Raw genomic sequence first — 21,883 nt, 5'->3', positions numbered from 1 at the left:
AAAAAAGAATGAAAAGAAATGAAGACAGCCTAAGAGACCTCTGGGACAACATTAAACGCAACAACATTCGCATTATAGGGATCCCAGAAGGAGAAGAGAGAGAGAAAGGACCTGAGAAAATATTTGAAGAGATTATAGTCGAAAACTTCCCTAACATGGGAAAGGAAATAGCCACCCAAGTCCAGGAAGCTCAGCGAGTCCCATACAGGATAAACCCAAGGAGAAACATGCTGAGACACATAGTAATCAAATTGGCAAAAATTAAAGACAAAGAAAAATTATTGAAAGCAGCAAGGGGAAAATGACAAATAACCTACAAGGGAACTCCCATAAGGTTAACAGCTGATTTCTCAGCAGAAACTCTACAAGCCAGAAAGGACTGGCATGATATGTTTCAAGTGATGAAAGGGAAGAACCTACAACCAAGATGACTCTACCCAGCAAGGATCTCATTCAGATTCAATGGAGAAATCAAAAGCTTTACAGACAAGCAAAAGCTAAGAGAATTCAGCAAGACCAAAGCAGCTCTACAACAAATGCTAAAGGAACTTCTCTAAGTGGGAAACACAAGAGAAGAAAAGGACCTACAAAAACAAACCCAAAACAATTAAGAAAATGGTCATAGGAACATACATATCGATAATTACCTTAAATGTGAATGGATTAAATGCTCCAACCAAAAGACACAGGCTTGCTGAATGGATACAAAAACAAGACCCATATATATGCTGTCTACAAGAGACCCACTTCAGACCTAGGGACACATACAGACTGAAAGTGAGGGGATGGAAAAAGATATTCCATGCAAATGGAAATCAAAAGAAAGCTGGAGTAGCTATACTCATATCAGATAAAATTGACTTTAAAATAAAGAATGTTACAAGAGACAAGGAAGGACACTACATAATGATGAAGGGATCAATCCAAGAAGAAGATCTAACAATTATAAATACATATGCACCCAACATAGGAGCACCTCAATACATAAGGCAACTGCTAACAGCTATAAAAGAGGAAATCGACAGTAACACAATAATAGTGGGGGACTTTAACACCTCACTTACACCAATGGACAGATCATCCAAAATGAAAATAAATACGGAAACAGAAGCTTTAAATGACACAATAGACCAGATAGATTTAATTGATATTTATAGGACATTCCATCCAAAAACAGCAGATTACACTTTCTTCTCAAGTGCACACGGAACCTTCTCCAGGATAGACCACATCTTGGGTCACAAAGCCTGAGTAAATTTAAGAAAACTGAAATCATGTCAGGCATCTTTTGTGACCACAACGCTATGAGATTAGAAATGAATTACAGGGAAAAAAACGTAAAAAACACAAACACATGGAGGCTAAACAATACGTTAGTAAATAACCAAGAGATCACTGAAGAAATCAAAGAGGAAATCAAAAAATAGAGACAAATGACAATGAAAACATGATGATGATCCAAAACCTATGGGATGCAGCAAAAGCAGTTCTAAGAGGGAAGTTTACAGCTATACAAGCCTACATCAAGAAAAAAGAAAAATCTCAAATAGACAATCTAACCTTACACCTAAATAAAGTAGAGAAAGAAGAACAAACAAAACCCAAATTTAGCAGAAGGAAAGAAATCACAAAGATCAGAGCAGAAATAAATGAAATAGAAACAAAGAAAACAACAGCAAAGATCAATAAAACTAAAAGCTGGTTCTTTGAGAAGACAAACAAAATTGATAAACCGTTAACCAGGCTCATCAAGAAAAAGAGGGAGACGACTCAAATTAATAAAATTAGAAATGAAAAAGGAGAAGTTACAACAGACACCGCGGAAATACATAGCATCCTAAGAGACTACTACAAGCAACGCTATGCCAATAAAATGGACAACCTGGAAGAAATGGACAAATTCTTAGAAAGGTATAACCTTCCAAGACTGAACCAGAAAGAAACAGAAAATATGAACAGACCAATCACAAGTAATGAAATTGAAACTGTGATTAAAAATCTTCCAACAAACAAAAGTCCAATACCAGATGGCTTCACAGGTGAATCCTCTCAAACATTTAGAGAAGGGCTAACATCCATCCTTCTCAAACTCTTCCAAAAAACTGCAGAGGAAGGAACAGTCCCTAACTCATTCTATGAGGCCACCATCACCCTGATACCAAAACCAGACAAAGATACTACAAAAAAAGAAAATTACAGACCAATATCACTGATGAATATAGATGCAAAAATCCTCAACAAAATACTAACAAACAGAATCCAACAACACATTAAAAGGATCATACTGGGGCTTCCCTGGTGGTGCAGTGGTTGAGAATCTGCCTGCCGATGCAGGGGACACAGGTTCGAGCCCTGGTCTGGGAGGATCCCATGTGTTGCGGACCGGCTGGGCCCATGAGCCACGATTGCTGAGCCTGCGCGTCCGGAGCTTGTGCTCCGCAACAAGAGAGGCCGTGATGGTGAGAGGCCTGCGCACCGTGATGAAGAGTGGCCCCTGCTTGCCACAACTAGAGAAAGCCCTCGCACAGAAACGATGACCCAACACAGCCATAAAGAAATTAAAAAAAAAAAAAGGAACATACACCACAATCAACTGGGATTTATCTCAGGGATGCAAGGATTCTTCAATATACGTAAATCAATCAATGTGTTACACCATATTAACAAACTGAAGAATAAAAACCATATGATCATCTCAATAGAGGCAGAAAAAGCTTTTGACAAAATTCAACACCCATTTATGATAAAAACTCTCCAGAAAGTGGGCATAGAGGGAACCTACCTCAACATAATAAACACCATATACGACAAACCCACAGCAAACATCATTCTCAATGGTGAAAAACTGAAAGCATTTCCTCTAAGATCAGGAATGAGACAAGCATGTCCACTCTCACCACTATTATTCAACATAGTTTTGGAAGTCCTAGCCACAGCAATCAGAGAAGAAAAATAAATAAAAGGAATGCAAATTGGAAAAGAAGAAGTAAAACTGTCCCTGTTTGCAGATGACATGATACTATATGTAGAGAATCCTAAAAATGCCACCAGAAAACTACTAGAGCTAATCGATGAATTTGGTAAAGTTGCAGGATACAAAATTAATGCACAGAAATCTCTTGCATTCCTATACACTAATGATGAAAAATCTGAAAGAGAGATTATGGAAACACTCCCATTTGCCATTGCAAAACGAATAAAATACCTAGGAATAAACCTACCTAGGGAGACAAAAGACGTGTATGCAGAAAACTATAAGACACTGATGAAAGAAATTAAAGATGATACCAACAGATGGAGAGATATACCATGTTCTTGGATTGGAAGAATCAATATTGTGAAAATGACTATACTACCCAAAGCAATCTACATATTCAATGCAATCCCTATCAAATTACCAATGGCATTTTTTACAGAACTAGAACAAATCATCTTAAAATGTGTATGGAGACACAGAAGACCCCGAATAGCCAAAGCAGTCTTGAGGGAAAAAAATGGAACTGGAGGAATCAGACACCCTGACTTCAGACTATACTTACAAAACTACAGTAATCAAGACAATATGGTACTGGCACAAAAACAGAAACATAGATCAATGGAACAAGATACAAAGCCCAGAGATAAACCCACGCACCTGTGGTCAACTAATCTATGACAAAGGAGGCAAAGATATACAATGGAGAAAAGACAGTCTCTTCAATAAGTGGTGCTGGGAAAACTGGACAGCTACATGTAAAAGAATGAAATTAGAACACTTCCTAACACCATACACAAAAATAAACTGAAAATGGATTCGACACCTAAATGTAAGACCAGACAGTATAAAACTCTTAGAGGAAAACATAGGAAGTACAGTCTTTGACATAAATCACAGCAAGATCTTTTTTGATCCATCTCCTAGAGGAATGGAAATAAAAACGAAAATAAACAAATGGGACCTAATGAAACTTCAAAGTTTTGCACAGCAAAGGAAATCATAAACAAGACCAAAAGACAACCCTCAGAATGGGAGAAAATATTTGCAAATGAATCAGCAGACAAAGGATTAATCTCCATAATATATAAACAGCTCATGCAGCTCAATATTAAAGAAACAAACAACCCAATCCAAAAATGGGCAGAAGACCTAAATAGACATTTCTCCAAAGAAGACATACAGATGGCCAAGAAGCACATGAAAAGCTGCTCAGCATCACTAATTATTAGAGAAATGCAAATCAAAACTACAATGAGGTATCACCTCACACCAGTTAGAATGGGCATCCTCAGAAAATCTACAAACAACAGATGCTGGAGAGGGTGTGGAGAAAAGGGAACTCTCTTGCACTGTTGGTGGGAATGTAAATTGATTCAGCCACTATGGAGAACAGTATGGAGGTTCCTTAAAAAACTAAAAATAGAATTACCATATGATCCAGCAATCCCACTACTGGGCATATACCCAGAGAAAACCATAATTCAAAAAGACACATGCACCCCAATGTTCATTGCAGCGGTATTTACAATAGCCAGGTCATGGAAGCAACCTAAATGCCCATCGACAGACGAATGGATAAAGAAGATGTGGTACATATATACAATGGAATATTACTCAGCCCTAAAAAGAAACGAAATTGAGTCATTTGTTGAGACGTGGATGGATCTAGAGACTGTCATACAGAGTGAAGTAAGTCAGAAAGAGAAAAACAAATGTCGTATATTAACGCATGTATGCGTAACCTAGAATAATGGTACAGATGAACCGGTTTGAAGGGCAGACGCTGAGACAGAGTTGTAGAGAACAAACGTATGGACACCAAGGGGGGAAAAGTGCGGTGGGGTGGGGATGGTGGTGTGCTGAATTGGGCGATTGGGACTGACATGTATACATTGATGTGTTTAAAATTGATGACTAATAGGAACCTGCAGTATAAACAAACAAACAAAACAAAAAAAAACAACTAATACTAAACTTTCTTTGGGTTATTTGTATGGAAATATGTTAATATAAATGTTTCAGACATTACATGAAATTTCTATAAATCTTATATGTTCTGGTATAATGTTATAAGTCATAATTCTAGTTATTACTTTAAAATGTATACCTCAGAAATAACTAAATTTCCTTGTCAATTGCATTATTATGAACTTTCATCAAATCTTTAACCATGGTCATTTTAAAGTCTTCTGTCATTTACAGACAGTTCTGGGTGTACTCTGATGCTTTTGCAAAAATGTTCCTATAAAAGGGTTTCATCTTCAAGGAATTCATGGAAAAGACTCTGACAAGTACAGGTTTTCTGGTAACTGACTCTACTGCTGAACTGAATGAATAAGCATTTTCAGAACTCTAATGGAAAACTGATGAATTCAAAAAGTGCTAACAAAAGATCAAGATGAAAAAAAAATTAATTACATGGGACTGAGTGAACTGATGAGGATGATTATAATTTTTGTGACTTTCTGTTTGAATAAAAAAAAAAAGAACAGATATATATCTATGTGTAACTGAATCACTTTCCTGTACACCTGAAACTAATACAAAATTGTAAATCAACTACACTTCAATTAAAAAAAATAACAAAAAAGTTATCAAACGAAATCCAGGAACACATAGAAAAGATCACACCCCATGATCAAGCTGAATTCATCACAGGGTCAGAAGAATGGTTCAACATACACAAATCAAACAATGTGATACACCACATCAACAAAAGAAAAGACAGAAACCACATGATCATCTCAAAAGATGCAGAAAAAGCATTTGATAAAATTCAATATCCATGGATAAAGAAGATGTGGCACATATATACAATGGAATATTACTCAGCCATAAAAAGAAATGAAATTGAGTTATTTGTAGTGAGGTGGATGGACCTAGAGTATGTCATACAGAGTGAAGTAAGTCAGAAAGAGAAAAACAAATACCATATGCTAACACATATATATGGAATCTAAAATAATAATAATAATAATGGTTCAGAAGAACATAGGGGCAGGACAGGAATAAAGACACAGACGTAGAGAATGGACTTGAGGACATGGGGACGCGGAAGGGTAAGCTGGGACAAAGTGAGAGAGTGGCATGGACATATATACACTATCAAATGTAAAATAGATAGCTAGTGGGAAGCAGCCACATAGCACAGGGATATCAGCTTGGTGCTTTGTGACCCCCTTGAGGGGTGGGATAGGGAGGGTGGGAGGGAGATGCAAGAGAGAGGAGATATGGGGATATATGTATATGTATAGATGATTCACTTTGTTATAAAGCAGAAACTAACACACCATTGTAAAGCAATTATACTCTAATAAAGATGTTAAAAAATATATAAATGAAGAAAAAAACCCAAATACCTTAAAACTTAATGGCATAAAAAAATTTAATATCCATTTATGATAAAAACTCTTACCAAAGTGGGTATAGAGGGAACATATCTTAACATAATAAAAGCTATTCATGACAAACCCACAGGCAACATAATTCTCAATGGTGAAATGCTGAAAACCTTCCTGCTCAAATCTGGAACAGGACAAAGATGCCCACTCTCACCACTTCTATTCAACATAGTATTGGAAGTCCTATCCACAGCAGTCAGACAAGTAAAAGAAATAAAAGTTATCCAAATTGGAAGAGAAGAAGTAAAATTGTCATTATATGCAGATGACATGATACTATATATAGAAAACCTTAAAATATCCACACAAAACTATCAGAACTGAAAAAATAATTCAGTAAAGTAGCAGAATACAAGATTAACATACAGAAATCTGTTGCATTTCTTTACTTTACACTAACAGTGAAATATCAGAAAGGGAGAGTAAAAAAAAAATCCCTTTAAAAATCACATCAAAAAAACCCCCAAAAAACTTAGGAATAAACCTAAGGAGGTAAAAGACTTATGTGCTGAGAATTATAAGACACTGATAAAGGAAACTGAAGATGATTCAAAGAAACAAAGATATCCCATGCTCTTGGATTGGAAGAATTAGTACTGTTAAAATGGCCATGCTAACCAAAGCCATCTACAGATTTAATGCGAACCCTATCAAGTTACTCATGACATTTTTCACAGAACTAGAGCAAAGAATCCTAAAGTTTATATTGGAACCATAAAAGACCCAGAATTGCCAAAGGAATCCTGAGGAAAAAAGAACAAAGCAGGAGGCATAACCCTCACAGACTTTAGACAATACTACAAAGCTACAGTAATCAAAATGGCATGGTATTGACACAAAAATAGACATATGGATCAATGGAACAGAATAGAGAGCCCAGAAATAAACCCACACACCTATGGTCAATTAATCTTTGACAAAGGAGGCAAGAATATACAATGGAGGAAAGACAGTCTCTTCAGCAAGTGGTGTTGGGAAAGCTGGACAGCCGCATGTAAGTCAATGAAGTTAGAATACTCCCTCACACCATACACAAAAATAAACTGAAAATGGCTTAAAGACTTAAATATTAGACATTACACCATAAAACTCCTAGGAGAGAACACAGGCAAAACATTCTCTGACATAAATTGTAACAATGTTTTCTTAGGTTAGTCTCCCAAGGCAACAGAAATAAAAAGCAAAAATAAACAAATGGGACCTAATTAAACTCAAAAGCTTTTGCACAGTAAAGGAAACCATGAACAAAATGAAAAGACAACCTACAGACTGGGAGAAAATATTTGCCAATGTTGTGACTGACAAGGGCTTAATTTCCAAAATATACAAACAGCTCATCCAACTCAATAACAAGAAAACCAAACAACCCAATCAAAAAATGGGCAGAAGACCTAAATAGACATTTCTCCAAAGAAGGCATACAGATGGCCAATAGGCACATGGAATGATGCTCAACATTGCTAATTATTAGAGAAAATGGAAATCAAAGCTACAATGAGGTACCACCTCACACCGGTCAGAATGGCCATCATTAAAAACTCTACAAATAACAAATGCTGGAGAGGGTTTGGAGAAAAGGGAACCCTCCTACACTGCTGGTGAGAATGTAAATTGGTATAGCCACTATGGAAAACAGTATGGAGGTTCCTTAAAAAACTAAAAATAGAGCTACCACATGATCCTGCAATCCCATTTCTGGGCATATATCTGGAGAAAACCATAATTCGAAAAGATACATGCACCTTAATGTTCATAGCAGCACTGTTTACAATAACCAAGACATGGAAGCAACCTAAGTGTCCATTGACAGATGAATGGATGAAGAAGATGTGGTATATATAAACCATGAAATACTACTCAGCCATAAAAAAGAATGAAATAATGCCATTTGCAGCAGCATAGATGGACCTAGAGATCATCACAGTCAGTCAGAACGAGATAGACAAAAACCATATATCATTTATATGTGGAATATAAAATGTGACACAGATGAACTTATTTACAAAACAGAAACAGACTCACAGGCATAGAAAACAAACTTATGGTTACCAAAGGGAAAGGGGGTGGGGGAGGGATAAATGAGGAGTTTGGGATTAGCAGATACAAACTACTATATATAAAATAGATAAACAAGGTCCTACTGTATTGCACAAGGAACTGTATTCAGTATCCTATAATAAACCATAATGGAAAAGAATATGAAAAAGAATATGTATACATGTGTATAACTGAATCACTTTGCCGTACACCAGAAACTAACACAACATTGTAAATCAACTATACTTCAATTAAAAAAAAAAAAAACAATTAAGGGAGACTAAATAGACCAGGAAATCAAATTAACTGTTCATTTAATATTCACATCGAAAAGACTTTACATGATATGGTCAATTTTCCTAGGCCTATGAAACAAAATTTTAGTTAAATAGAGGCAGTCCTGAAAGTTGAAATCAATTGTATTCTAAAATTTTTAGATGAATTGTTTTGAAATCTGAATGTATTTTTCCATAAAGCCATGTTAACAGGATTATTAGGTCCCCATGTCAACTCACAAAAGATTCATAATGAATTTGAAAAAGTAAGTTTTCTTTCAGTGAGCAATGTCCAAAGCACCTTCACCAGCATCCTGAGTTCCTTCTCACAACACTCCTGGAATATATATGGGACAGACATTATGATCTATCTTCATGTTATAGCTGAGGAAACTGAGTGAGCTACAGAGGGTCGAGTGTTATATCAGAGAATGAACTGGGGAAGAGTTCACCACATGTGGACTGGCCCCTGGCATTGGTTTGCTCTAAATGCTCCCCATGATTGTCAGAAGCTGCGGGTGAAGAACCAGGGGTATAGTGCATTCTTTCTAAGTATCAGTCACCTGGGGCACTTGTTAAAAGCACATTCCCTAGCCTCTTCTCTGGAGTCTCTAATTCCACCCAGTGTGGGGTGTACCCAGATTATTGTTAATAATTGCCCCGGGTCAGGCATATTTGGGTTTACATTGAGGATTTAAATCAGATACGCTTGAATTTGCATCTGGGCTAGGCCTCGAGCAAGCTGTCTGACCTTGGGCAAGTCATTTAATAGCGGTAATTCTCAGTTTCTTCATGTGTATAACAGAAATAAAAACATCTCTTTCAGTGTAGTTGTGAGGATTGTTTGTAAAATGTAACACAGGGCCTGGCACAAATACAATTTCTCTATATATCTGTCTTAGGCGATGCTGATCGAATACTACACGCTAACAATCAAACCTTTTGTGGTAGATGGGTCAAGCCCTGTGTTCATAAGCCAAAGAAAACAAGTACAGAGAAGTGTGTGGTCAAACCCAGGTTTTAGTTGGTCCAGAAGGCAGTTATTCCTTAAGCTTTGTGAAGTCAAGGTATTCTCTTAACAAGCTCCCTTTTTTCTTTTGGAGGACAGCACAGGTCGTCTCCAGTAGGTTCCAGACCCCAGTCAAATTCAAGTGACACCCCTGGGATGAGCAGTCTTTTTCCAGATCAAGCAGAGGCCACAGAGAAACTGACAGATGGAAGGAACAGCCATCCCACCACACACTTGCTTCCAGCACAGCTATCACCTTTCTTTTTGGAAAAGTGGGGAAGAAGCCTCGTACTGTTCATTAGGAAGGGGAGAAAAAGCTGAATTCTCGAGGGGAAAATAAAGATCTGATCTAAAGCTAATGGCTTTGTAGGAGGCCACCTGGGGTTAGGTCAGGCCATCCCACCTAGCAGTCCTGCAGCTGACTGTAAAAAGTGTAACATCTCACAACCACTGCGAGACTTTTCCTTGCCAAACTCTTCTGAACACACTTTCTTTAATTCTCACCATGCTCTTATAAGAGAGGGAATAATTCACAAATGAGGAAACTGAGGTCCAGAGTGATTAGGTAACCCAGGCAGTGAGTGTGGAGCTGAGATGCAGATCCAGGCTCCCGGGCCTTGTTCTTTGACACTGACGCCAGTCCCCAAATGGGTTGGGGATTGTGGAGTGGGAATTAGAAATAATCCATTTGGTCACTGCCTCTGTGCTCATGGGTGGGGACCATGGGGGAGATGTCCCTGTACAGGAGGGCAGAGCTCCTCTGTGATGAATACTGTTTTAGAGTGATATCAACATCAACAGCAAAAAAAAAAAAACCCTGAAAGTTCCCAACTCAACCAGCCCATACACAGTCATATGCTAATGCTTGGGCATCCCTTCCTGAACCACTCACCAAAAATTTGCGAGCAAATCGTGAGGAATCTTGGCTCTCCTGTACTGAAAAGTAGCAACCTCTTGTTTTCCATGGTGGCTTTTGACCTGAGCCTAGACTTCAACCACAAAGGAAGCAGAAAAAGGCATGCAGCAGGAAATAGGTAGCGACCACTTCCTGAGTCCTCGCTGTGGACCAGGCACAGCGTACATGCTTTAGGCGTATTATCTCATCAAAAAGTTCATTAAACAAGCAAATAAACCTTTCACTTGCTGGAAGAAAGAAATGTAGAGGCAAAAGATCAGATTCCAGTCATGGAATGACCATTAACCAGCTTCACCATCTTGCCTAAGTCACTTAATCTCTTTGGGTATTTTCTCATTTGCAAGACAAGGGAATTGGAAAGAAGCTCATCAGATGCTCTAAGGACTTGGATTTGAGTGCTGGCCCTACCATATAGTAGCACCGGTCTTTGGGCAAGCCATTTAAAATTCATCTGTCCACTAGGTTGTGGCAAAGGTCTCAAACTGAGAGAATGTAATAGGTCTTTTTTGCACTTTTAAGCACAAAACAAATGGCAACCAACACTTAGTAGCACTTACTGTGTGCCAGATACTGCTGTGAATGCTCTTCATATATTAAGTCATTTAACACACATTATAGCCCATAAAAAAACCCATTTTATAGACAGTGAAACTAAGGTTACAGAGATGTTAAATAAGTTGTCCAAGGTCACACAGCTAAGAAGTAGTGAAACTAGGATTTGAAATTCTCATAATTACTTAGTTTGAATAACCAATTAGCCAGAAATTAGCATAATGAAAATTGGTGTCCTCAGAAGTAGTGAACTCTCAGTTGCTGTTGGTAGTACAAGGTAACAGCCTGATTCTGCCATGAAGATGTAAATAATGTGCACAGGGATGTGTCACAATTACGGAGCAGTCACCCTCAAATGGAATCCCATCTAAAATATCCATTTAAAAAAAAATAAAAAGCTTCTGTACAGCAAAGGAAACCATCCACAGAATGAAAAGACAACCTACCGAATGTGAGAAAATATTTGCAAAGCATATGTCTGATGAAGGGTTAATATTCAAATTATATAAAGAACTCATAAGCTCAATAGCAAAAATACAAATAATCCAATCAAAAAATGGGCAGAGGATCTGAACAGGCATTTTCCAAAGAAGACATACTGTTGGCCAATAGGTACATGAAAAGGTGCTTAACATCACTAATCATCAGGGAAATGCCAACAAAACCACGATGAGATATTATTGTAAATAATCTAGAGATGATTTAAAGTATAGGGAGGATGTATAGGTTATATGCAAATACCAAGTCATTTTATATAAAGGACTTGAGCATCTGTGGATTTTGGTAGTCACAGGGGTTCCTGGAACCAATCCCCTGCAGATACCAAGGGATAACTCTATTCGGGAACCAATAAAAGGAGCCTGATGAAAAAAAAAATCCATTTAATAAGGCGCTCAGCAAATTCTAGAGCATTTCCCTAAACATGTTTATATCTCATGTGAGAAGAAAAACGAAGGAGAAACTGCTTTCCTGTTAGTTTGATGGTTTCTAAACCTTTTCCCTACCCTGACAAAATAACCTATACGACATGTGACATTTTGGGATCTCCAAGACAAAGTTGAGAGAAAATTCCATTTGTCCTTCTGTTTTACCCTATGGCCAAAGAATTTTTACTTTACAAATATCTTCATTTACTTTAATTCTGTTTTCTTCTCTTCCTTATAAAAATGTGTCAGCTCCTGTGATACTGCCTTCACAATATCCTTTCTCTTCCCGCCAATCATTTCAAGACCATTGGTCTTGAGACCTGAAAGCGTCATGGAGTCATCACATAAACGAAGCATCCAGCACTCACTGGCTGAGCTCAGAGTGAGAGGTACCCGTTTCCCCACCAGGTGTGCAGGATTTCCTTCCCCATATCCCTTCTGAGGTCAGGGATCCTCTCTAAGCTCCTGTTTGTCATAGATGGAACACCGCGGTCCAGGGAAGGGCTGCTGTGCTGGCCCAGCTGGTGAGTGGAGGGGCTAGAACTCAGTGCAGGGTTTCTGATGCTGAATCCAGCCCTGCTTTCGCAGCGCTGGATTCGCTCTCTCACAAGGATACTATTAGGCGAATCAGATACACGTGGCTAAGAGAGTCCCGTGTGGCATTACGATACAGATCAGAAACGTGCCGTGACTATGAAATCTCATTTTCCCATATACCATGTATTGGTGCTGTAGAAACTGGGGAGGACTCTCATAAACATGATGCTTTTATTACCCTCTTACCCAGCTGGCTTTTATTCTAAGAAACTGGTGGTCTGTGTCTTTTTAGTCTTTGATGTTGTCAGCGGATCCCTCCACTCCTATTTTGTTTACAATTTTCTAACATTTATTCATTTAGAAAGGATTGATTTGCTCTAATTAAAAAGAAAAGGAAAGATGAGAAGGAATAAAGGCTCCGTGTAACCAAGGGGCTTATGTGGTGGCAATACCACAGAGGTAATTTGTAATTTGACTTATTTTCTGATTTGCTGACTCTAGCTCAAGCCCATTGCCTCCTTGCCAGGCCACTAAGCACGTGTATAAATTGACACGGGCTGGCATAAATCAGTTGTTATGCGGGTGGTCAGCTCCATGCCCCAAATCAGTCAGGCAAGGGAGGCAAGCGGAGAACGGTTCCTGTTTGGGGGACTGAAAAGACGCCGAGATAGGCTTTGTCAAGGCTGGAGAGTCAGAGAAGCCAACTGCAAACCCAGATTTCCTTCCATAGGATAAACTGACGGTTAGCCTTTAGCGCACATTTAAATCTTGTTCATCCTCATATCCCTGGGCAGAGCATGGCGTCAGCACACAGACACCTTGCAATAAACATCTGCAGAGAGAGATACAGAACGTAGGTGGGGAGGGAGGAAGGACACAGAGGAGGAGGTATGAGAGGAAAAAGGAAAGAAGATAAACAGAAGTGAGAACTTAGGAAAAGAGAAGGAAAGAACTGGAAGGAAAACGAACAGGGAGGAAGGCAACGAGGTACGAGGAAAAGAACAGGAAAGAAGGAAGAAGATAAATAGAAGGAAAGAATTAGAGGGAGAAAAGGAAGGATCTGGATGGAAGATGAGAGAAGGAAGGAAGGAAAGAGGAGAAAGGGGAGACATGCAGCAAGGACAGCTAAAGTGCCCCAGAGGAAACCAGGAGAATGAACACGGACTCAAGGGCACTGCCTGGTGGTCATGACCCTTATGTACTTCGCCCTTCTCCAACTCCTATTTCACTCAGTATCTATCTGCCTGCCAAATTTAGCACTTCATGAGTTCACATCTGATTCTCAAGTTAGTTCATGAATATACCATTTCCTCATTTAGACTACAAGCTTTTTGAGAGCAGGGTCCTTTCTTAGATTTCTTTTGTGCCCTGGCCACTCCCCGTTCTGTTCTGCCTAGTCCCTAGACAGTGCTGGGTTTGTGAAAAGCAGTGACTTAGCCGAGCAGTCACTGGGTCCCTGGTGACCTTGTCAATTTCTCTTGCTGTGAACGAGCAGCTTCCTTTCTACTTTTCACGCAGCCAGATGGAAATCTCGTTACCTCCGAAGTTTCATATGCCTTATGCTTTCCAGAGGTGCTGTGATGTCTAGAAAACACATTCATGATAGCCTGTCTGAGCAACAGAAAACTCATTCACTCATTAACATACTGTGACAGGTGGCTATTTAGGAGAACACCAGAATATACATACTATTAAAGATTATTCAGGTGGGCAATCTTACAAACACTACTTGGAACATTTTCTCCAACCTTACTGCCTAGCTAGCTGTCATCTGGGAAAGAATGCTCTTCAGTTAAGGCTGATTTGAACCTCCTTGGAACTGACAAGATAGTTTGTGTTTCAGAGGCATGCTTCTAGTATACACATGCAAATGGTTTGCCCCTTTGGTGGGAAATGAACACTTCACGAACACCCAAGCCTGTTACCAAACACGGTGTCATGCCAAAAATGGCAGCTCTTTCTAAAAAACTCGTCTCTGTGGCCACATTACATCGAGTCTGGTTTCAGAATCAAATCTTCCACTTCGTGGGTTTTGGGAAGAGGCTGCCGGTATGCAGAGACGGGAGGCAGACACACTTGGAGACCTGGGTCTTAATCTCTTAGACGATATATAAATTGTGGGAAGAGTACAGGGCTCCCTCCTCTTGACTATAAGACTGAAAATATTCATCTGCTGATGTTCAAATGTGACTTCCTTGCTGCTTAGGATCAGTGAGTGACCTTGAACGGCTCTGGGCTGATGTGAGAGATTCTAGATATTGATCAGAAACCATTTTCAAGATAGTGTTGCCTGTGTGGAAGAGCTTACCTGCCCGTGCCCAAGGCATGAGTTTTGAACTCAGCAAAGCTTCAAGGAGCCATCTCCTCCGACCACCCCGGCCCTATCTCCCTCTGAATGCATCTTTCTGACTCGGTCATATATTTCTGATACGAGAAAGCTGAGCGAATGAGAGTGAGTGGTTTAGAAGAGGCAGAGAAGGAAAAGAAATATACAAATATCATTCTCAAGAGCAGAAATAGTATTTAACTGGAAAATGGCCTGTTTGGGGATACACAGTTTTAGGGACCCATGTGCAATTTACATGCCCAGCCTAATTTAAATCAGTTCCTGTCTCTCCTTCCGTTTCTGATCATTCATATACCCAGCTGTGGCCTTTGGGGAAATCCCAAGAAAAACAGCTCTGTTACAGGCTGGACTGAGCCTGCTTTCCTTCTTCCCGTCAGCACAGGGGAGGGCAGAATCTAAATGTTATCTTAACAACAGTCGTGGTAATGGTGATGCCGTCTGATCTCAAGGAAACTGTGTTGTGCTAAGTGGAATTTTTAAAAAGCTCTTTCACCAGAGTCAGCAAACCTCCTGTGCTGCGAAGGCCGGGCTGAGTCCCCTGCTTTAATGCAGCATCTCCCTGACACTCGGTTCATTTCTGATTAACCAGAGCAGGTGCCCCGGGCCGCTGTGCAAGAGAACCTCAGCATCGGGGTCTGGCGGCAGCTCCAGGATTATGAGCCTTCTGGCAGTCTGTGCAGGTACAAGGCCCTGGTGGATACTTAGAGGGCAAACCTCTCATTATTTTGTTTTCTGCTTAAAGCCCCAAGGATATGGAATTCCAGTATATAGCAGTAATTTGCCCTCTGGATTAAAAAGTCTAAGTATCCTCTCAGCCTCACTGGGATAGAAAGAATATTCGGTCCAATCCCTGGCACCCAGGAGTTTTAGTCAGAACACTTTTTGATATATTTTCAGGCGTGAGGAAAGAATTCGACAGCCCCACTGAGCATTTTGTCCAGGAGGTGAAGGGCTGTCTGGGAGAGACCGAGACCCTGTATATTTCCTCTGTGAGGGAAATACCTTCTTTATTATCTTCTAAAACAAAGGTATCAGTCTGAGATGAAATGGAATTCCCCTTGACCGAATCCCTTCCGGAAAGGCCCATCATCTAAGGGCCAGAGACCAGGTGTGCGAATTCTCTCCTTAGTGAGGGAGACCACACAGATCTCACCCAAGCAAGTGAATGATGGACACCGTCCTGAGGGTAAGAATAGAACAAGAGCTCCTACCCATCAAATAATCAATTATACCTGGACGTGCACGCGCACACACACGTATGCAACTCACATGTGCACGCACATTTCATAGACATACAGATCATCAACCTGCACTGATGGGCCAGAGGAGACAGGAGCCCTACAATTCTTAGATGAATGATGAGTGGATTCCTTGGCCATTTCAGCTCATACTGAAACAACCCCTACTTCTTCACAAAGGCTTCCCACTTGGGATTTCCAGAAAGGGAAGGAAAGAAATGTCAACAATACAAAGGAAGGATAATAGCAACAATAGGAATCCTTTCTTGAGGGCTTATTCTATGCCAAGTACAGTGGTGCAAGTGGCATTTCATTTAATCCTCCAGGCAAAGGTAGTGGTGATATTATGAAGAATGGTATTGGAGAAGGAAAAACAAACAAACAAAGTAGGTCTTCAAAGCTTTCTTTCAACAAAGTAGCAACGTATCGCCCCTCCTCCTCATTTCATCTGAGTTCACGTGAGCGTTTTCTGTCACCCTCCCCTCCCCCCATGGAAGTGAGGGGAGGCCACAGGGAAGGCAATGACATGATTCTGAACGTCAAGACTCTTCCAGTCTCCTCCTTCCATCTCACTCTGTATGGTCTACCCTGTCACCAGCTGCGGGAGAATAAGAGGGCATGGATCTCTATGACTGAAAAACACTTTTTGTTCCAGATGACTTCTCTCAAAGGTGAAGTATAAGACCCATTAGAAAGGTCAAGCAGTTGTGGGACTGTGAATTGATAAGATCATATGAATCAAAATTAGATGACAGTGTAGCAGGGTAATCGATACTGACCACTGAAGATTCAGAATGACTTCAGGTGTGTGTATTCAGGTCAGAGAGCTGTGGGCCTGGTCCTGCACATCCCAGGCGCTTTGCTGTGCTCTATGGAAGAGCTTCTTACTTCCATTTTCCTTCTCAGCAGGACACTTAGCAAACTGCCCAGTGACAGGCTTAGTATCTCTGTCCCCTTCCAGGGCTCCCCAAGGCAGTACTGGTTAATGCCATCACTTGATTTTCACAGAGGCCCCCTCACTATTCACTGGAATTTGATACATAAATTGAGCTCTTTTTGTCCCTTCTCTTTCAGCGCACAAACACCCCAATGGGCTAGGAGGGTAGCTGGTCTGCAGAGGAGAAAAACTAGCCTCACAGAAATGAGGAGTGATGTCCTGACCCTGGGTATGACCCTCGAGGGGCACAGCTGAGAGGAACTTTTGTAGTCATTTTTTTTTTTTTTCCATTTGGAGAATGATGCTAAAAAACCACCATTAATACAGTTTTCTTGAGAGTCATATCAGATTTTTATGTTATTTGAGGTGATCTTTCCTCTTTTGTGTGGAGCCCTTAACATAGAGTCCTGTGAGAATATGGTCTAAGGATAATGCCCCATCAGTTACCCTGACATGATTTCTCCCTTGTTGTGGGAACTTTCAGGCCAACCTGCACTTTAAAGTCCCTCATATGCTTTTCAAAGTAATTTGGCATCTGCTGAAAGTCATTGTCATTTTCGATAACTGCTTTTCTCTCTACAAAGACAAAAGCAAGTGAAAAAAAGACAACTCTCTGCCAGAAACTGAGTTCTTGTGAAGAAGTACAGATAAACTTCCATACACTATTATATCCCTAACCAAGCTCACGCAGCTTCGACCTGCAGCCAGTAATCAACATGCTACATTTTAGCAATGCAAGTTGAGAAAAAGGATTTACCTTGGAGTCCAGCTGCTGCATGTATGACCAGAGATATTCTATATTGGCTCCAAAAGGGTGGACGTGAAGAAACGTTGATATGATGCCTGAATTAAAAAGACAAACACTGGACATTACTGAGAGGCAAATAAAAGTCTCAGGCGAATAATGTCATCTGACCCCAGTGACAGTTTTGTCAGGCTGAGTCGTGGTCCTGCCATTTCTAACAGCTCTCGGCAAGCATTCAATAACTGCACATTCTGAAGACGGTAATGGTAACATGGCCAACAGAACACTGTCTCCTGGAACGACAGTAGTTGGAAAAGCGAGACTCTGAGAAAACACATAGATGAATGAAGGTATTTCTAAACAAAGACTCCTGGAAGCATTTCAACTACCAATTTTATGCTTGATTTGCCAATATAAAATTGTAGTTATTGGAAGGATAAAATGATCCCTTTTCTTTCCCTCACTAGACCCTGCAGTATGAAAACGGCTCCTACAGCTGTGTCAGATTCCCCTGGTAATTACAGCTGCTAGTTACGGAAAGTATTTAATCCATATTTCCCCTCACTGCCACTGAAGGAAGCACAAATCCTTTGCCATTTCCCCCTGGCTCTTGCTGTGGTTTAAAGGGAGCTAGCCTGCTCTCTCCTTCTCGCTGCTGTAATTTACAAGATCATTTTAAAAGCCCCAGGAACGGACGGTTTGGCTGGAGTCTGATTATAAATCAGAGGGCTTTTCCATCGTGAAATTCAGCTGTCAACATTGTAGTGACAAATGAAAAGCGGAACGTTAGTGTCGGGGCTGATGTAAAAGCATTACCCTCCTTCCCTCCCTGCTCTTATATCCAAAATCAAAATGGTGAAGATGAGGACGTCAACTCCATAGGCTGTATGCTCCTGTTAAGAAACTGTGTTCAGACTGACATTTTTGGCTTCTCTTTGAAACAGGCTTTGAGATGAATCCAATTTGAGGATAAGGCCTCAACGTTCTGTTTATTGTGATGCTTTGGTGCTCGAAAGCCAAAGGTCAGAGGGAAGACCCACGCTTGTATGAAATGCAGTCAGGGCAAGCAAGCACGGGCCAAGCACATCGTTCTGCACTAGGTCATGCTATGAACTGCAGGGTGGCCTTGCATTGACCTGGGAGAGGGTCTCATGGCCCCCTGATCTCCTGTGTGGTGCTTGGGATGTTCTGGATGAGTGTCAGTTTTTAAAGAAAAGTTCTCAGTTTATCCTTAGGCTGAGAACAGAGGACCAGAGTCTACGCAAGTACTTTCAAGACCTACCCTCAGAACACTGCTTTTCTGTGGGTGTTCTTGGTGGACAGTGAAATGAGGAACATAGAGATGATTAGTTACATTTCTCCATAAAGCTAAAACCTCAGTCTTCAGAGATTGACCTTTTCCTGGAAATATAAAGAACTACTGTTTTATTCTGAGATTACGTTCTTCTTTTTTTGTTAAAATGTCCTTCTCTTATGAAATAATGGTGATGATAGAACGTAACAATGGTAGTTTTAATCTCTTTAAGTGGCAAAGAGCCATTTTTAATATACGTAACTGGGATTGTTTTGTCCCCCTCCTACCACTTTGTTAATTTATGTTTTAACTGTATAGACCTGGCAACTACTTCCCTGTGTCTGAAATTCTCAAATCTCGTGAGGTGGCACTATAAGTAATTCTGTTACCAATAAGAGTCAAAGTATAGACTCTCATGAATGATTTACTTAGAAAATAAATTAGAAGTATTTAAAAAAATAACATTTCCATTTGCATTCCGTAAGTGGGAGAGAGGGGGCAGAATTCTTATGGGGAATTGATTTTTTTTTTTTTTTTTTTTGGCCTCCCCATGCTGCGTGGCTTGTGGGATCTTCATTCCCCGACCAGGGATTGCACCTGGGCCCTCAGGAGTGAAAGCACCGAGTCCTAACCACTGGACCGCCAGGGAATTCCCAAGGGGAACTGCTTCTATTTCAGGATGGTGAGTGGGGCTTTCCCTGCTGTCCCAGGCTGAGGACAAGTGGTACTATGTCTACTGCTTTCCACAGAGAGCCTCCAACAAATGGTAGGCAGACCCCTGCCCCCTAGGAGGACAGGGAAGGGAGAAGGAGTAGTCAGTGCTGGCTGGCTTTGTGAGAAGGCGAGGGTGTTCCTAGTGAGAAGCTTTTCTCTTCTCTTAAATGCGATGCTCCCAGGGAGGGGAGGAGGTGCCTCAAGAGAGCGGCTTGTAGAGACTGGAGGGCCCTGCAAGGTGGCGAAGCACATTCCTTTCCTTGGCTGGACTTCCGCTTAGGCAGCAGACTGACTAATCTGGCTTTGTGCCCAGCCGAGCACAGGGGAGGCGGTGGGGTGCTGTAGCCTTTGGGTGACAAGAATGTGTGAGTTTCCCATGGGACAAGGGGGTATCTCAGAAGGTAGACGGGCTTGAGCAGCCTTACGAGTATCCCAAGGGCCCCAGCAAATAGAGAAAAACGTTTTTTATGTTAATATCCCTACAGGACAAAGAATCATCGACATCTCCTGGATAACCTGCAGCCTCTCCTATAAGTGCCCTTGGGAGTGTGACAGGAAGTTAGTGAAATGCCTCCAACAGAATGAATAGGACGGTTCAGAAGAGGATGGGGGTGGGGCTGACAACACTTGACCTAAGAAGATGAAGGAGGAAATTCAGGGATACCAGAAGTGGGAGGACCTGGAGTGGCCGCTTTTCTTGCCTCTGTGATGATGGCCTCCCTCACTGTTTACTGTCCCACAGCCCTAATCTTGGGTCTGTAGCCCCAAGGAACTCTGCCCTTAGACAGTATTTGTGTGTTCTGGTTCAGTAGCAGGAATATAGTATGCATTTACAATAAATGTATGTTGAATGAATTTATCCTCTAGAACTGAGAATGGCCAGTGTACTTCTTTAAAATTTCTACTGTTCTATTATTGACAAATCAGGAAAAATAAGAACCTTAAAAATTGCTACCAGTACTAACCAAGGATGGTAATACTCTTTCAAATACCAGGTAACTTTGAGGAATTACTCATCAGTGATTCCTGCCCTTAACTCATCCTGTTCATCCTGTTATGAATTCAGGACAGAGTAACTTGGATATTTTGGGCATGGAAACTTTTTATTGAAACTATTTTGCTCATAAAGCTAAGGGGAAAACGCACATGTGATTTCTATGTATCTTTCTAAAATCAGATTAGAAATCCTAATCCGGACATGAGTATTTTTCCCTAGGAGAGTATTTAGAACCATCTTAGTGGTAGCTGATATTAACAAGGCATTAGCTTTTCTTTATAAAAGTTTAGCAATTGCCACTAAATACATGTGGGGTCAAAGCAGGTAGTTAAATAAAGGTTTTCCAAGCTTTTCCTATGGATGGCAACCAAGTTCTTCAGTATTGCTAGAGATGCAGTAGAAATGGGAACCCGTAGTCATCACCCCCCAAGTACTGCACCCCTCCTCCTCCTCCCCTTGCTCCTGCCCATCCCAGTAGCATCACAGAAGCATCAGGCATGGCGTCTGAGAAAATGTACTTTCTAGGCCCTGGTTCTGGATCAGATTCACTTTGGGGAAGCTTCCTAAACAATCAAACTAAAGCCTCTTAAAGCTCCTTTAAAGGAACTGGGATACTTTCTGAGAATGGGGAAAAAAAAAAAAAAAAAAAAAGGATAGCTGTAACTCAAAATCCAATGAAAAATGCTACAAACCCAGAATTGGAAACTATTTATGGTTCTCTGGAAGACCATAAACACTATAAAGGCTGGGTAAAAGGAACACTAGGAACTGAGGGTGGAGAACTCAGCCATTACTGAACTGGTGGATCTCCAAAGGGATGGACTCAACAATTGGTCTTGGCTGGTTCCATGGAGAAGTGAGGTCTCCACATGTAAGAATGGGTTTCCCAACAGTGGGAAATACAACTGTAAGTAGCTAATTTAAGAAAATAAAGAAGGAATAGAGGAGGCTGTCAGTACTCTTGAGTATCCTGCACAGTTC

The 21,883-nt window shown here is 40.6% G+C and overlaps 1 protein-coding gene across 10 annotated transcripts in view; it reads right to left on the bottom strand.

Annotated features, from left to right (window-relative positions):
- The window catches only part of ENOX1 (ecto-NOX disulfide-thiol exchanger 1), a 618,533-nt gene that overhangs the window by 11,332 nt on the left and 585,318 nt on the right, over positions 1-21,883 (bottom strand). For all 10 annotated transcript variants that reach the window (XM_036831995.1, XM_036831988.1, XM_036831989.1 and 7 more), the window contains one exon: positions 17,910-17,995. In XM_036831995.1, the coding sequence (XP_036687890.1) occupies positions 17,910-17,995 (86 nt within the window). The remainder of the gene's footprint in view (positions 1-17,909; positions 17,996-21,883) is intronic.

Source organism: Balaenoptera musculus, chromosome 18, assembly GCF_009873245.2.
Source record: "Balaenoptera musculus isolate JJ_BM4_2016_0621 chromosome 18, mBalMus1.pri.v3, whole genome shotgun sequence".
NCBI lineage: Eukaryota > Metazoa > Chordata > Mammalia > Artiodactyla > Balaenopteridae > Balaenoptera > Balaenoptera musculus.
The sequence above is the reverse complement of the archived record's forward strand: the minus strand, read 5'-3'. Positions and strand labels throughout refer to the sequence as shown.